Source organism: Lolium rigidum, chromosome 4, assembly GCF_022539505.1.
Source record: "Lolium rigidum isolate FL_2022 chromosome 4, APGP_CSIRO_Lrig_0.1, whole genome shotgun sequence".
Lineage (NCBI taxonomy): Eukaryota > Viridiplantae > Streptophyta > Magnoliopsida > Poales > Poaceae > Lolium > Lolium rigidum.
In genome coordinates, this window is record NC_061511.1 from 172,603,949 (window position 1) to 172,621,195 (window position 17,247).

Sequence of the window (17,247 nt, forward strand, 5' to 3'; positions counted from 1 at the left end):
ACCAGACGCCTTAACGACTGGCACAGGATCTTCTCAGCGTGGATTTCACAATTGACCATCTGTAATTTCTCCAGTACCGGGCAGCTCGAGAAATCCAGAGTGCCTCCCTGGAGCTTCAGACTGCTGAAATATAAGGCTGTCAGGTGCTGGCAGACGAGAGTCATGTTGGGTATCCGCAGACGCGCAGTGGTATCATATGACTCCACATCAAGTCGAAGCACCCTAACATGGCACGACGCGGCATACCGGAGCCACATCTCAACGTCTTGGGGTGTCTCATCATTGAGAAAGGATGTGAACACAAATTCATGGAGAGGCACTCGGTCGCGGAGGAGGAGCAAGGAAGTGACAAACCGGGCCTGTTCTTCATCGTAGATGAGCACGGTGGGCACAGACTTCCAAAGGTTGCGCCAGCGGCGCGCCAGCACGCATGTGCACACTGACTCGCGCGAGGGAAGGAAAGACAGCACGAAACGGAGGATATCGTCCGGGAGGGCCCCGATGCGGTCCTCCCTGGCGGCCGCCGCACTGTCAGGCATTCCGTCGAGCAGGTGACCGGCGTCGGAGCTGCCAGCAGGGGTTGGACACTGGACGAGCGACATCAACCCGGCGCAGAGGAGGCTGCGAGCAATGCAGAGGAGCAAACGTGAGGCGAGTCTGCCGCTGGTGCCAGCGCCGCCCCGCCCCGCCCCGGTGTCGGCGTCAGTTGTCTCCTGCTCTCCTTTGTCGAAGTGCCCCGGTGGACTGAATGCTGAATCTGCAACCGCCAACTTTTTTTTTTTTTTTTTGAGAATTCAGCACTTTATTGATCAAATAACATCAATACAAAGTTTGTCCCGGATACAATCCGGTGCAACATCACGATAGAAAATACTACCAAAGTTCTCAGCTCGGCGAGCCAAAGTATGTGCTGAACTATTACAGAGACGACTAGTATGACGGAAATTCACCGCCAACAAAGTTGCGGCAATGGTTTTGATGTCCTCAACCACAACCCCAACCATCGAACGATCCCGGATCGGTGAGCGGATCCGTTGGATGACTGATAAACAATCCGATACCATGATGACATTGTTCCAGCCTTCATCTTTCGCGAGGGAGACTGCACTTCGAATGGCGAGTGCTTCAGCTATCTCGGGCACAGTGACCTGATCAAGTAACCGGCTGCACGCAGCCAGAAAATTGCCCATGTGGTTCCTGATCACAATGCCGACCCCCATCCTTGATGAAGAAGAGAACAATGCTGCATCAACATGTATGACTACCGAGCCAACCGGTGTCGGAGACCATCGAGATGTTGTGGCCAAGGTCTCACGGCTATGGCTGGTCAGTGGCTTGAAAAGATGCAGCAGAATCATCTCAGTATAGGCTTTAATCTGTTCCGCTAGGCTGGCCGGGTGCTTCCTCTTCTCTCCATTACGGACGCCATTGCGCGCCTCCCACAAATGCCACACCGTAACCGCCAACGTAACTAGCTCTCGATCATCAGATCGAGCCAGAAAATCCAACACCCATGCCTTAGGAGTTGAGAAGTGCTTCCTGAGCAAATGGATTGGATACATCAATTTAACCGCCCGCCATACCTCTGCTGCATACGGGCAGAAAACAATGGCATGCACTGCACTTTCTTCCCTGTCACAGAAGAGGCATACACCCTCCACCGGGATGTTTCGACGACGGAGCTGAGTACCACTTGGAAGATAGTCATGAGCTAGTCTCCACAGAGTAATTTTCATTTTCCCTGGCGCTTTAATACTCCACAACTTCTTCCAGAGTTTCTCCTCAGCGGAAGTGTTCATCGGCAGCCCCTTTTTATTCAGACTACGCCATGCCACAAACTCCTCTGATCTTGCCAAGTTATAGGCTGATTTGACAGAATATACACCAAACTTGGTGTGAGGCCAAGTAGGAAAGTCTTCACCTCCATGTCTGCTCAGGGGAATCTGTAGAATTTTGGACGCCACAGAAGTTTCAAAAAAACTTGTGACCACGTCCTCATCCCAGGTCCTAGAATCATCAGCCATGAGTGAACTGATAGTGGCTTGAGGGTTGATCGGCAAGAGCGGCTTGAGGTGCTCAGGAGGAATCCCTGGGATCCAATTGTCCCTCAGAATCCTTATGTGGGCACCATCTCCAATGCCCCATCTAACCCCATGCTGAACCAATTTTTTCCCAAACAGAATGCTCCTCCACGTGTACGAAGATGATCGTGGCTTCGGTGCATTCCAGAACTCGCAGTTGGGATAGTACCTGCCCTTCAGAACCCTGGCGCAAAGCGAGTCGGGTTCAGTTAGGAGCCGCCAACATTGTCTACCAAGCATCGCCTGGTTGAAAAGCACCAAGTCTCGGAAACCCATACCCCCTGACGATTTAGGTGCAGATAACCATTCCCATGACCGCCAGTGCATTTTCTTTTTTCCGTCTTCAAAACCCCACCAAAAGTCAGCAATTGACCGGCGCAAAGAGGTACAAGTTGCTATTGGAATCTGAAAACAGCTCATGACAAAGGTGGGAAGAGCTTGAATAACAGACTTAAGAAAAACTTCCTTGCCTGCTCTTGACAAAGGGCGATCAGAGCATGCATTCATCCGCTTCCACGATTTGTCAGTAAGAAAGCGGAAACAACCAATTGGGGACTTGCCTACCTCAGTCGGCATTCCCAAGTAGGAATCCTGGAGTGCTTCATTATGAACCCCAGTAATTCCCATGACACCATTCTTCCTTGCAATTGGGCAGTGGTTACCAAAGTAGATTGTAGATTTTTCATGGTTTATTTTCTGCCCCGACCCATCACAGTACAATTTCAGAGTTGAAACCAGAGATTCCACACTGCGTTGATCACTTTTTGCAAAGAAAATACTATCATCCGCAAAGAGGAGGTGCGAGATCGGTGGCCCCTATCGACCATTGCGGATACCTTGAATCTGTCCCAGGTCCTCTCTATCATGCAACAAGGATGAGAGACCTTCAGTGCATAGGAGGAACAAATATGGACTAATGGGGTCCCCTTGGCGGATGCCCCTAGTTGGAATTACAGGTTCTGTCAGTTCTCCATTTACCTTGACGGCATATCGAACCCTTGTAACACAGCGCATTACTGACTCAACCCAGGGAGCAGCGAAGCCAAGTTTGAGAAGACAACCATGAAGGTAGCTCCATTCGACACGATCATAAGCCTTCATCATATCGATCTTTAGTGCAAAGAAGGGTTTCTTCGCACGTTGCTTTCGAATAGTATGCAGGCATTCTTGAGCGATCAACGCGTTATCCGTTATTAACCTGCCAGGTACAAAGGCACTTTGGTTTTCCGAGATAACATGAGGTAAGATAATCTTCAGGCGGTTCGCCAGAACTTTAGAAGCTATCTTGTAAAGTACATTACAGAGGCTAATTGGACGAAAATTCTTGAGATTATCCGGGTTATTTACCTTTGGAATCAAGACAATAACTGAATCACATAACCCCTCCGGGATAGCTTCTCCGTTCAAAAAACCTCGTACCGCAGTACAAATTTCAGCTTTGATAAACTCCCAGTGAGTCTGATAAAAAAGGGCAGGGAACCCATCCGGCCCTGGCGCTTTAGTCGGACCCATTTGAAAGAGAGCACACTTTATTTCTTCATCAGTATAGGGCTTACAGAGTTCAAAGTTCATATCATCAGTGACCTTCCCTTTTACTGCATCAAGGACTAGATCGGTACCATCACAAGGTTCAGAGGAAAATAGCGCTTCATAGAATTTTTCCACTCTGTCCTTGATCTCTGGCAGTTCCGAGCACCGTGATCCATCTTCTCGGACCAGCGCTTTAATTTTATTTGTGCGCCGCCGAGCCGAGGCTCGTGCATGGAAGAAAGCCGTATTACGGTCTCCCTCCTTTAACCACTCGACCCTAGAGCGTTGGCGAGCCATTATTTCCTCCCTCTCGAACAGTTCACAGAGGTTTCGCTCCACCACTTTGATCTCCTCGGAATGAGTGCTCCAAGGCGCCAAACGAAGGTATTTCAAATGTCGTTCCAATTTCCGAATCTCCTTCCGAACAGCACCAAAAGTATCCTTGCTCCACTGGGCCAGCGAGGTACTCACTCGCTGCAACTTGGTCCATGTACTCTGCAAGGAAACCGACCCAACACTGTTTGACTCCCAAGTACGTTCCAGCATTGGCCGATAATCAGGTGACCTTAACCAGGCCGCTCCTGCTCTCCTTTGTCGAAGTGCCCCGGTGGACTGAATGCTGAATCTGCAACCGCCAACTGGGAAGCAGGATGGGTCGTAGAGCTCACTGGCCACTGGGCCTAAATGGACTTTGCTCCCCTCCTTGCTCATCGCGGGCCAAATTTACTAGTGTGCACATCCGATGCACGTTACCCTCCCAAAAAAAAAGCGACGCACGTCTTAATTTTACAAACTGCAGTATCATTTATAGGAGACATTTTTTTAGCCATTAAACTACATAATAATTGCATTTGCAAAATACAAAATCTTTCATAATACTCCCTCCGTCCATAAAAAGATTTCTTAGATTTTCCTAAATTTGAATAAATATAGTATATTTTTGCAAAAATAAATGAAGCTCTTATCCATTGAAAATTGCTTCACAATGAGAAATTATAAAAATAATAACTCGTAAACATTTTATAATAAAATGTGCACGCACAACGGTTGTACAACTTCTTTGCGGTACCTAGTCACAAGTTCATATAGGCTTATTATTCTTACATGTCCACCAAACATAACTTCAAAAACGTTCTATAGAAGTGTTCCCAGGCGGTAGATGAAAGTTAACTCCATTTTGCTATTCTGATCATTACAGAAATCATTTCCAAGATCAACTGAAGATTTACCTACGCACTCAGGTTCAGCAATAGTTCAGATACACGGGACGATTGGTTACTTAAGAATTATTAGGAACGGACAGAAGAAGGAGCGAAATTTTTATTTCTCTGATTTCCCATTGATGGCTAGCTAGCTCACTAGCCACTACAACCAAGAACACAAGAGCTCTATGTGTGAAACATGTCGAAGAGGAAGAACAGACCCCCCCCCCCCGCCGCCGCCCAAGGGGGGAACCCTAGCCGCCGTCGCCCCTAGGCTCCCACCCCCTCTCTCCCCTGCCTTGCCGCCGCCGGAGGGGGGCTGGCAAAGCCGCGCGCACCCCGAGGAAGGTGGCGGTGGGGCGTTTTCTTCCCTCCCACGACCCTGGTGATAGGGAGCTCACTCGAGCGCGGCGACGACGGCGGGCGCGGCGGCGACGGGCGGCGGGCGCGGCTGGCTGCGGACGGCGCGTGGTGGCCGTGCGGGTTCGTGGTGCTGCTGATGGTGGCGGCGGGCGGAGCAGGCCATCCGGGCCAGATCTGGGCCGCGATGGGCCGCGTGCTGTGTGGCGGAGGGTGGGCGCGACGGCAGCGCTGTGTCCGGGGCGCGGTGGTCGGCCTCGCGTTGGGAGGTGCTGCTGGGCCTTTCCGACAGCTTGCGGAGGGCGGCCGGTGGTGTTTCCCAGGACGGGGGGCAGGTGTGGCAAACGTGGTGAGATGGGGATTGAGGGATGAAGGTGGGTCTGGTCAGGAGCACGAAGCAGGATGGCGGGATAGGCTCCGGGCTAACGCCTTGTCCTCGGTGGCTGGCCGACCGGTAGCTGGCCTAGGCCGGCGATGGCGATGGCTTCGGGCGCCGCTTCCTTTTTGAAGGCATCACCGAGGTGATGCTTTGTCATCCTGTCTGGTAAAGCTCCGGGGAAATCCTAGATCCGCCGTGATCGGTCGATGGCGGCGCTTTTGTGTCGTCTTCCCTCTTGAGGGCATCGATTTGGAGCTGCTTAGGTCAGATGGACCCGTGGTAGCTGGCCTAGGCCGGCGATGGCGATGGCTTCGGGCGCCGCTTCCTTTTTGAAGGCATCACCGAGGTGATGCTTTGTCATCCTGTCTGGTAAAGCTCCGGGGAAATCCTAGATCCACCGTGATCGGTCGATGGCGGCGCTTTTGTGTCGTCTTCCCTCTTGAGGGCATCGATTTGGAGCTGCTTAGGTCAGATGGACCTGTGGAAGATGGTTGGTGTTGGCATCGTGGGCTGCGTGGCAACGATGACAATGGTGAGCGGATCGGAGTTGCGGCATGTCCTTCGTCACCCCTGCCGTGATGGTGAAGTCGGAGCTGCAAGGCGACTTGTGGCAACGATGCCACTTGATTGGTGCTTGCGTCAGTGCAAGGCATGCAACTTCCTCCTTTGAAGGTCGCGGTTGAAGTCGGAGATGCCTCCTCCTCGACGTGCTTGGGGGTCTGACTGTTTGGCATAGGCTCACATGGGCTCTGATGTCATTTGCGGCGAGGGTCTCGGTGGCGGTCGTCTAAGGTGAAGTCGGAATCGCTGGCTCGTGGAGGAGTGACGACGATGACACTTGATGACATCCTCAACGATGGTCTTTCTTCTCGATGGCGTGTGTGCTTCGTGTGGCTAGCCAGGTTGGCCGGGGTGCTCAGTGTGTGTTGTTGGTTTTCGCCCGATTTTCTCCTAAAAATTGGGCACTTTCTCCTTAATTAATGGATGAGGCAAAGCTTTTGCCTCCGTTCAAAAAAAAAAACTAGCCACTACAACTTTGTTTTAGCGAGCGCCCCTAGATAGGGGTCAATTTCTGACAGCCTCACGTGCGGGTTGCAAAAATAAAATGCGGGCGGCGGGTGGGCGCGATGGCAGTGCTGTGTCCGGGGCGCGGTGGTCGGCCTCACGTTGGGAGGTGCTGCTGGGCCTTTCCGGCAGCTTGCGGAGGGCGGCCGGTGGTGCTGCCCAGGACCGGGGCAGGTGTGGCGGACGTGGTGAGATGGGGATTGAGGAATGAAGGTGGGTCTGGTCAGGAGCACGAAGCAGGATGGAGGGACAGGCTCCGGGCTAACGCCTTGTGCTCGGTAGCTGGCCGGCCAGCAGCTGGCCGAGGCCGGCAATGGCGACGGCTTCGGGCACCGCTTCCTTTTTGAAGGCATCGCCGAGGTGATGTTTTGTCATCCTGTCTGGTAAAGCTCCGGGGAAATCCCTAGATCCGCCGTGATCGGTCGATGGTAGCGCTTTTGTGTCGTCTTCCCTCTTGAGGGCATCAATTTGGAGTTGCTTAGGTCAGAGGGACCCGTGGAAGATGGTTGGTGTTGGCGTCGTGGGCTGCGTGGCAACGATGATAATGGTGAGCAGATCGAAGTTGCGACATGTCCTTCGTCACCCCTGCCGTGATGGTGAAGTCGGAGCCGTGGCAATGATGCCACTCGATGACGTGTGTGCTTCGTGTGGGTAGCCAGGTTGGCCGGAATGCTCAGTGTGTTGTTGGTTTTCGCCCGATTTTCTCCTAAAAATTTCTAGCCACTACAACTATATTTTAGGGGCGTTCCTAGATAGCGGTCAATTTCCGACAGCCTCACGTGCGGGTTTGAACTCACGAGCTCACGGGGTCGAGTACAACACATCCTCCTTGCTGATCAACTAAGGCTAGTCATAGTGAGGAGTAACTTAGACTAGTAACATGACATATGTTACTAGTCTAAGTTACTACCTCCATAGTGGGTAGTAACTAATATGTGGTGTCATGCATTGTATCATTTACTATGGTGTAGACTCAACTTATATTGGGGTGTGTGATGTTATGGTAACATAGCTAGTTACCACCTCACTCACTTTCTTCATTCATTGCTATGTCATGTCACCAAAATGCCTTGGATTGTGTGATGTTACTAGCTAAGTTACTCCCACTATGAATAGTCTAACTCAAGACGGAGTGTTGACTGCTTGTGGGACGAATATTATTTGTACCATATAATCGATACTGTAGGTAGAAGTGAAACTTCAACTTGTTGTACGTATATATATATTAGAAAAAACTAGCGAACAAACTAATGAATCCTTAGTTCATCGAATCCCGGTGTTTCAACTATAATTCTTGACAAAGTAAGTTTAGTGTGTTTGACAATTAAATTTGTTTTTACAAATCTCTATCAAATATTTCAGATCGGTAACATTTTATTTAGAATATTTTGAGGATATTTTAGCTCACAGTTTATCAACCCCTGTCCCATTACTTTACCGACGGTAAATGCGAAAAGTTATCGACCTCAAAAGATAATTTTATTTGGAATATTTTTGAGATATTTTTATCTCTCAAATTTATCAACCCATCTACCCATTATTTATCAACGGTAAATGTGAAAAGTTATTGATCCGAAAAGCTAATTTCATTTAGAAAATTTTGAGAACATGTTTTGCTCACAATTTATCAACCCATCTGCCCATTATTTATCAACGGTAATGTGAAAAGTTATCGACCAAAAAACTAATTTTATTTTTTATTTTTCACGATTTTTAGCTCAAAATTTATCAACCTCGTGCCGCATTATTTATCAACGGTAAATGTGAAAAATTATCGAACTGAAAAGAAATATTAATTTATAATATTTGGCTACTTATTTAGCTCACAATTTATCAACCCTCTGTCCCGTTATTTATCAACGGTAAATCTGAAAAAACATCTACCCGAAAAGCTAATTTTATTTTCAATATTTTGGCGAATTTTTTAGCTCACAATTTATCAACCCCGTCCCGCGTTATTTATCAACGTAAATACGAAAAATTATTGACCCCAAAAGACAAATTAATTTAGAATATTTGGTTACTTTTTAGCTCACAACTTATCAATGGTAAATGTGAAAATATGTACCAACTTGAAGCAAAATTAATTTAGGATATTTTGGCGAATTTTTTAGCTCACAATTTATCAACCCCTTTAATCGTTATTTATCATTGGTAAATATGAAAAGTTATCCACCTGAAAAGCTAATTTCATTTAGAATATTTTGGAAACATTTTTAGCTCACAATTTATCAACCACTCTGCCCATTATATTTATCAACGGTAAATGTGAAAATTTATCGACCCGAAACCCTAATTTTATTTAGAATATTTTTGAAAACATTAATAGCTCACAATTTATCAACCCCTCTGCCCGTTATTTGTCAATGATAAATGTGAAAAGTTATCGACCCGAAAAACTAATTTTATTTAGAATATTTGGGGATATTTTTAGCTCACAAACGCTCTGCCAGCTATTTATCAACAGTAAATATAAAAATTTATCGACCCAAAAAACTAATTATATTTAGAATATTTTTCGGACATTTTTAGCTCTCAGATTTATCAACCCCCTCAATCCGTTATTTATCAACGGTAAATGTGAAAAACTACCGATCGATCGGAAAAGTAGTAGTTTATTTGAATGAAAAGTAGTAGTTTGTTTAAGTTGCAAGTGTAGTTTATTTGAGTTGCAATAAGTTGCAAGTAATAGTTTATTTGAGTTTCAAGTGGTTTCCCCACCCCGTTACCCCCATAAAATCCACTTGCCCGAAAAAGTGAATTGAAAAGATCTAGCTAGTATAGTCCAAATAATAGGATTTTTTATACAAATAACACAAACAAGCGAAATGTAGAATTATGTAAAAAAGGGAACTGTAGAAAGAGAATTGTAAAACAAAACTAACATAAATATTGGTACTGAATTGTCGAATTATTTTAAAAAGGAATTGAATAAAGGGAATTGTAAGAGAAATCAGCTCTCAGTTGCGCTGTGCAGCCCAGCAAAGGCCCAAAAGGGCGGAGGGTGCAGCCCCACTACCCAACCCTATCCCATCCCCTCCGCAGGAGCTCAGCGCGAGCACGCCGCCGCCAACTGCACGCACGCTGGCCACCACGCCCCCAAGTCCCCAACCTCCGCGCTGCCCAGCAATCCCGCCGCTCCAACTCACTCCTCCCGGTGAACCCTCCTTCCCGCGTCCTCCATGGATCCCGACGAGCACCTTCCCTTCAAGTCGGGTCCCTGTAGGACATGAGCAAGCTCGCCGCCGCCAACTGCGCGCACGAGCAAACTCGCCGTCGCCAACCGCCCCTGCCCCTGCTCCCTCGCTTGGCCGCGCCTTCTCTCCCCCGCTCAAATCACTGCCGCTCCACCACCTTGCGTTCGCCGCCGACCGAGCAGATGCGGTGGCGCTGGCCTCGACCATTATCATCGCTCTCAGTCTCAGCCTAGGGGACTCCTCACGCCGACGCCGACGCGGTCCTCCTCTCGACAACAGCAGGGGCTCCGGTCTCCCATCTGCATAGGCTACCTCCCAAAAACGACAAACCAGAAAGGGACTCCGCGCGAAACAGACCGCTTGGGTCGACCGCAAGGGAGGGTTTTCGCGATCCAACGGCCGTAACCCCACCGCCGCACCGCTTCACACACGGCTACACCTCCCTCCGCAAATCCTCCCCGCGCTCTCTCCCTCGTCTTGCGCCGCCGCCATTTTCTTCTAGGTTCGGGCGGTGAACTGGGGAGTGTTCGCCTTAGATGGCAGGGACGCTCGCGGGAGCTGGGATCGTGTGGCAGACGCCGGCCAACCCGCCAGAGGCGCAAGACTACATCTTCCACAACGGTAACCACAACCTCACATTGTTCCACCTCTGAGTTTCTAACCCTGCTCCAGCTTAACCATTGAACGGTCCTCTTCTCTTCGCAGGTCGGCGCTACGTGAGGCCCTATTACTTCGAGTTCATATCCCATGTAACCCAACCTTCTCTTCGTCAACCTTTTATGTCTTGCTTGTTAGATCTTGTGTGTTCTGTTTCGGCTTACAGTTCTAGTTGCTTAGGGCGTACCGCGTACGTCCATTAGTTGTGGATAATCAAACTACACAATCATTCACAACTCTCAAGTTTTAGCCTAATTTTCTATTTTGCTCCAGTGATGGGATACCATTAAAGGTGGGTTTGCTACAGGTGGTCTTACCAAATAACTGTTGGTTTGCAGGCCAAGAACAGATGGGCTGGAAAGACCATTGTAGACCTCTTCACAGAAGAATTCAAGGGGCGCCCCCGTGAATACTATGTAGGCAGGCAACATTCCCTTTTAATAATACTTGTACCAAACTATTCCTTGCTCGTATGCTTTGCTTTTTTTTTTCTCTCCATAAAGTCATTCCGTTTTAGTTGTACAAGTGCACACTGATCATTAGAACCCGCTTCTTGATATTTTTCTAGCCGTTTCCCGCATTTCACTATCTTGAAACTGCGAAGCGTCCTCCAATGTTTTAGCACTTGTACAATGAATTATGAGAAGCTTTATTTGCTCTTTGGCAATATCTTCATTTCTGTATCTGAAATAAATGATGATATTGCTAGGCTCATGCAGTGAAGTGTGGGAGGCTTCAGGTGGATGAGCAAATGGTTCATGCGGACTATATTGTGAAATCATCACAAAAGATAAGCCATTTCTTGCACAGGTGTGTTCATGGTTTTTGGGTAGCATTTAGCTTATTCTTTTGTAGTGGTCCATTTAGCTCAATTAATTACTCTCTCGCTTTCATAAAAATATAAGTTTTAGAAAATATATGTAGTTAAACTTCTCTAGCTCTAACCACTAATACATAAGTTATGTGTATATTCGTAGTATGATATGTGTATAATTTGTTAGTCTTGGTCAATTTGTTCTGACCATTGGATTTGTATGGAGATATGTGCTGGTGAGTGGATTTACATTTATTAATTCTATAGCAATGTACTGCATTTAACTTGTATACAAAATAGTGGTGCTTATTGGAGCCCTGGTGGTGATGTTGGAAATGTTATATATTCCTGAACAAACGGAGCAGTAATGTAGCTCAGATTTTTTTTTCTTGCACTACAAACAAGTGGTCCGAAATAGGGTGCAACATAATTTATTACTGCACATGGTTTCCTCTTACACAAACCAAAGAAAATCCAAACAAAACAGTTCAGCAACTAATGGATTTACTTTTCAATATTGTATTTATCTTTTTTCATTCATGGGATCATGGGATTATTTAGCTGAACTAAATTAAAAATAGGATTACTCTGGATAGTGCTAACGAATGTTTTTTTCAGGAAAATTATGATTGCCAGTTAAACATTCATGCTTGTCATTCCTTTATGTAGGTCTTAAGTCACCAGGTTTCTCTATGTGGTCTCTTCCATCTTTGATGTAGCTATTACTTGTACACGATCCCCTTAGCTTTTAACAAGGAAGCTCTTTACTCTTGCTTTAACATAGAGAACTCAACTCATGCATATTTTTTATGTACAAAGTTTGACTTGGCATATTCTTAAGGTTGTTGCTCTTTCAGGCATGAGCCACCAGTCTTGGGTGGCAATATTGTAATCCTTCAGAATGAAGTTGATGTCGTAACTGTTTGCAAACCGGCATCTGTTCCAGTAAGCTTATAAGTTATGATTGTAATGTTCATGGAAGATGTGATGAATGATAAGAAGACTATGCAGCATTGTTCTTTTAACATTTTTCATGAAACTTGCCTGTATAGCATAATACTATTACAGTATTGATACTCGTTCATCAAAATATGTTGCCTGAACAGCTGAAGTGCTGAACTACAACCAATTAGGGTCTACCAATTCTGAAGTTATATTATACACGTGTTTTTTTAGTTACTATTAGATGGTTTGTTGTTCTTGTAGTTGCTAATTTCTAGAACCATGATTCAGAAAAAAGGGAAAACTAATCACTAAACCGGTAAACCCTTCTATGATATGCAATTAATTTTGGGTAGTCATGTGTGAACTCATGATGAAGTGCGAATTTGTTTTGATAAATAGTTACGAAGCACCTATTCAATTGATGAGATTCCTGGATGTTCAAGATGCTGCATTTAAGAACTAGAATTCTAATTTCAGTATTCAGTGTGTCAAAGTCTAGTTCAGCTATGTTCAGCTTCGCTCACTTATTGGTACTTACAAAACAGGAGTGTTTTTCTTGTGTAGGTTCATCCTTGTGGACAGTATCGTAAAAACACTGTAGTAGGCATTATGCAGGCTGAGCATGGATTGTCACCCCTATTTCGTATCCTTTCCTCCAGTTATGCATCATTGGATAATGGCTTCCATTATACTACCTCAAACTGTTGTTCAGGAAATGCCTGTTTTCTCTGTCAAACTATTTGTCGCGTTCACTTTCGCTTCACTTAACCCACTTCGAATTGCCATCCAATAAGCAATTTTATAATCTTTAAACGCCGCGAATAGGGAAGTTATGTGGCAAAGAGGGCATATCATCACCATCATATCCCCCTCTCTTGGTTATGTGCTCGCCTGCCTCCAGCTGTAACAGGAAAACAGAGACAGTTCATGGCGCCTCTCCCTCTTGTGGTAAGGTCTGGAAGATGTGCCTGTTCATTGCCTGTCCACTGCGTCAGACTCCAAACCCATACCTCAGATTTCCACCATGTAAGGTCTGCACCTGTGTCCTGACGGATGCTGGAGTGCATCCATGCATGCCACCTAGCCTCCATATGGCCCATCTATGGTCCTCCCACATGATTCATGAGTTTCATGAGCTCTCACTGATTCTCCTCTGTTATGAATCTGGCAAAGGACTGATTCTTCTTCTTCATGGATCGTGATAGGAACAATTAGGAAGATAAAAGGAACCGTAGATTGGATTAGAAGTCACCCAGGAAGATAAAGTTTGAATAACACAGGCAACATCGTTGGGATTGCTTCAATTTGTGCTGCTGGTGCTGCAGTGCTTTGAAATCTCAATTTGTTGAGGGGCCTTATCGCCGTATGTGTCTAGGGATTCAGAGTGGGGATGGGATGGCTTGATCTCACCGGTTGTTCAAGGTCACCTCTCACTGCTCAGACTCATTGCCACATGCACACGCCCAACAGCTCCATCCCAAGCGCCTGCTCCAGTATCCATGGTGAAGGCATTCCTCGAGTAACCAGACTAAGTCACGACTGTACCTGGACCTGAAGCTTCACATGATTGGCCAAGGAGGCATAGCATGAGGCAGTCCCGAAACAACATAAGAACCTACCCCTGCTTAAGTGGCCTTTAGTCATGCAAACCTAAACCTGGCCATGTCAGCAGCAATCCCTTACTAGAGAGTTAAGTGAGCACAAAGTTATAACACAAGGGGGGGGGGGGTTAACTGCTGTACCTTACTAGCTTTGTACTTTTTCTGCTATTTGTAGACATACTGAAATTCCTTGACTACCTCTATTATTTCTCAGCAGTGCACCGGTTAGACCGGCTAGTTTCAGGTCTCCTTATATTTGCTAAAAGTGCTGCTCGAGCAGAATCTTTCAGGCAACAGGTGATACCAGTCACCTTCTTTTATTACTATACACATATTCTTTCTGTGTATGCACTCGCCTTATATTCTGGGCATTGAGATATTTATCGTATTAACACAATTTGTTCATTTGAATTACTCTTGCCATAGATTGAAGCTAATCTGCTGCAAAAAGAATATGTAGCCAAAGTTGTTGGTGTCTTTCCTGACGGCGAGGTACAGTATTGGTTGTTTTTCTTTGGATACAAGAGCAGAATTTATTCCCGTTTTAAAATATGTTGAATATATTTTATGGTTTGTCTACTTTAAACAGTTTCTTGCATTGTCCAAGGTTTATGTTACTTCCCATGTTTAGTTCTTCATATTCCGAACATCGTACTTTTTATTCTCGAGCATGTAGCCGTTTGTATTAGAAGGGGAGCACCAAGATGGAGCCAGCTCAGAAAGAAAGGAAAAGAAAAAGGAACCAAAAAGTAAAAACAAACATAGAAGTGACTGTACAGCCGAATTTTGTACTTTGCAAAAGCTTTTAAAACTTCTAGAGATCTCTTGTGACCGAATTGAGTAACTTTGAAAGTAAATTACATAACATTCTACAAAAGGAAACTCCGCTCTGTTTAGCCGTTAGCTTCGTAGCTGAACGCTAACTCGGATATGTCGTGACGGCAGTAGAGAATTCATACTTCTTGAATGCAAAGCAAGTGCATTCACTTGGAGGGGAATTTCCTAGTTCTTTTGTAAATATTTATTTATTAATTAATAGTTATGACCACCGGGTAGGGAATTTCTCAGTGGAAAACTGGAAATCCCTTACAAACAGAAGAAACCTTTCAAACTATTTGCTTGGTTGTTTATTCTGTGTCATGAATTTTTATCTAAAATAATTTCTCTGCAGCGAACTGTTGACGCTAATGTAAACTTCAATGCACGGGAAGGAAGGAGCACTGTGGAGGTCTGTAATTGTTGTGAATTATTTTTGTCCAAAAAGTCTTATACTGAAGCTGTACTCACCATTACTACAGGTTTGTGATGGTTCTGGTAAGGCCCTTCCAAGTGGAAAACAAGCATGTACCAAGTTTCAGAGGATTTGCACTGATGGGAACCACAGCATTGTCTTGTGCAAACCTGTGACTGGCCGAACTCACCAGGTATCTAATCCTGTTTTACCCTTTATGATTGCGTATGGGTCTGCCTACATTCACACAATTAAATATCCCGGTAATAAAAATTAAATACCCAGCTCTTTAATCATCTTAACCCTTCAAAAATCTGGAGGCTGCGCAATGCTCGTGTGTACAATGATGGGATCTGGGGGTTGGCTGATCCCATTTTACATGAATCTAACCTGTGGAAGATGGACAGATCCAAGGCACTACGATGGTTGCCGCTACACACAGAGTCCTGATGGTTGCCGCCTGCCGGAACCTGTTATATCATTGTACTATGTCAATCACATCATATCTTAATCAACTTTTGGAGAAGGCCTTCTTCCCTCAAAAAAAAAAAAAAAAAAAACTTGTGGAGAAGGCCTTCATGGTGGAGAACCTGGCAATGTTAGACTTTTTCATAAGTTCCATTCAAATGATTCAAAGCTCTCACTTGGTTGTTTAACAAGCTTTATATTGGATATGTTACTTCCAAAAAAAAGTCAATTGTGCTGCGTATTCTTTACTGTATGTGTGTTATGTTTGTAGAGTTCTATGTATTGCTGACGCATTATTTCTGTTGGCCAAAATTGTGAAAATGCAGATAAGGGTACATCTAAAACACATTGGTTACCCAATAGCCAATGATGAGCTGTATCTTTCGGGGAATTTTTGTCCGCGTTCATCAAAGGGAACAAGTATAAACAGGGCAACCTCACTAGCATGCTCATCGTTATCATCAGATCCTGATTGTGTTGCTGAAGCTGATCTGGAATTTGATATTGATGCAATGTGCACGAATTGCCCAAATCTTGCTCCTGTCGGGTGAGTGACTACTGTTGCTTAAGAAGTTCACTTGTTAATAAATGGCTCAAATGAAGAAGTGTTTACGAGAATTATCAGCTGTAGTAGGCTGGTGTCTTCTGAATTCTTCAGGTGGTCATTGTAATATTTTTTATTTTGGCAGTTATGACGGAGATGAGGAAGGATTATGGCTGCATTGTGTGAGATATACTGGTCCTGATTGGAGCTTCGAATGCCCATATCCTGACTGGACCTCCCTTGATAATGTCTCGAGGAAGAAAATGAAGTCCTGATGTAACCTTTGCTCATTCGTGGACCAGCTAAAGATAAAGTCAAGAAAGCAAACGAGGTCCTGATTGTATTGTAGCCCACCAGGTAGTATGGCTGAAATATTGAGATGCTTATGATGCTAGTGCTATTATATTGTCATTAATAGGTGGAGCTAATTTTACAATGTGCGTAGCTAATATTTCTATGAATTAATTATGGGGATTTATGAAAGGCATGTAAACCTTTTCTATAAAAAATGATCTTTGACAAAATTATATTGGGCTGAAAACTATATTCCTAAGACCAATATAACTATTTTGGTTTATTGGATTTTTCTGAGCTTTTTGGAAAAAGGTTTGGCAATTAAAAAATCCATAATCATTTTCCTCCAATTTCACATTATTTGAATTGGGCCAATCTTCATCCTTTTTGCATTATTTTCTTGGGTCGCATTGCCTGGCCCATCCAACAAAGAAAATGTGAAAAAAACCCCTAAAAAATGTAAAAAAAATAAAAAAAATGTGTTCATTAGCACACACAAGTTTGCTGAAAAAAGAAAATTCTTTATTTCCATAGAAAAGACAAATTTTGATGATCCGACATGGCTATTGATTGGACATTTTTCCATTATTTCCATAGAAAATTCTGGTCAATAGCATTGACTGCTATGCTAACATAGGGCTAGGACCACCTCTTCGTCACCTCACTGGCTCACTGGCTCTAAATAAAAAGTAATCTTTGTATCTTACCTACTAATAAAGAAAGTAAGGTTTCTCCTTTTTTTTTTTTCCGTTTTTGACTCATCCCTATTGTTCAAACTTAATTACAAAGATTGCCACCGCACAGTAATAAAATGGGTTGGACGTACGAAAAAAAAAGCCAAGGTTGGCTGATGTGGCTTCCTTTGCCCATCGCCTGTGT

At 45.0% G+C, this 17,247-nt stretch overlaps 1 protein-coding gene across 3 annotated transcripts; it reads left to right on the forward strand.

The window, feature by feature from the left end:
• The first annotated feature begins 10,179 nt into the window (after positions 1–10,179).
• On the forward strand, positions 10,180–16,510 carry LOC124706341 (RNA pseudouridine synthase 7-like). 3 transcript variants are annotated; one of them, XM_047238000.1, is made up of 12 exons: positions 10,180–10,435; positions 10,520–10,563; positions 10,810–10,920; positions 11,181–11,281; positions 12,143–12,230; positions 12,795–12,873; positions 14,049–14,128; positions 14,258–14,323; positions 15,003–15,059; positions 15,130–15,255; positions 15,857–16,077; positions 16,220–16,510. In XM_047238000.1, exons 1-12 carry the CDS (start codon positions 10,351–10,353, stop codon positions 16,347–16,349), a joined length of 1,188 nt encoding a protein of 395 aa, XP_047093956.1. In that variant the 5' UTR covers positions 10,180–10,350; the 3' UTR covers positions 16,350–16,510. The 3 variants fall into 3 exon arrangements, with proteins under 3 accessions (XP_047093956.1, XP_047093955.1, XP_047093957.1); XM_047237999.1 differs by having other exon boundaries at positions 10,183–10,435; positions 14,046–14,128; XM_047238001.1 differs by having other exon boundaries at positions 10,183–10,435; positions 10,810–10,887; positions 14,046–14,128.
• The last annotated feature ends 737 nt before the right edge of the window (positions 16,511–17,247 follow it).

Coding starts and splice junctions, on each gene's coding strand:
- LOC124706341 (XM_047237999.1), top strand. CDS start 10,351: ATGGCAGGGACGCTCGCGGGAGCTGGGATCGTGTGGCAGACGCCGGCC. Junction 15,060..15,129: donor AAGGAAGGAGCACTGTGGAG/GTCTGTAATTGT, acceptor CCATTACTACAG/GTTTGTGATGGTTCTGGTAA. Junction 15,256..15,856: donor TGACTGGCCGAACTCACCAG/GTATCTAATCCT, acceptor GTGAAAATGCAG/ATAAGGGTACATCTAAAACA.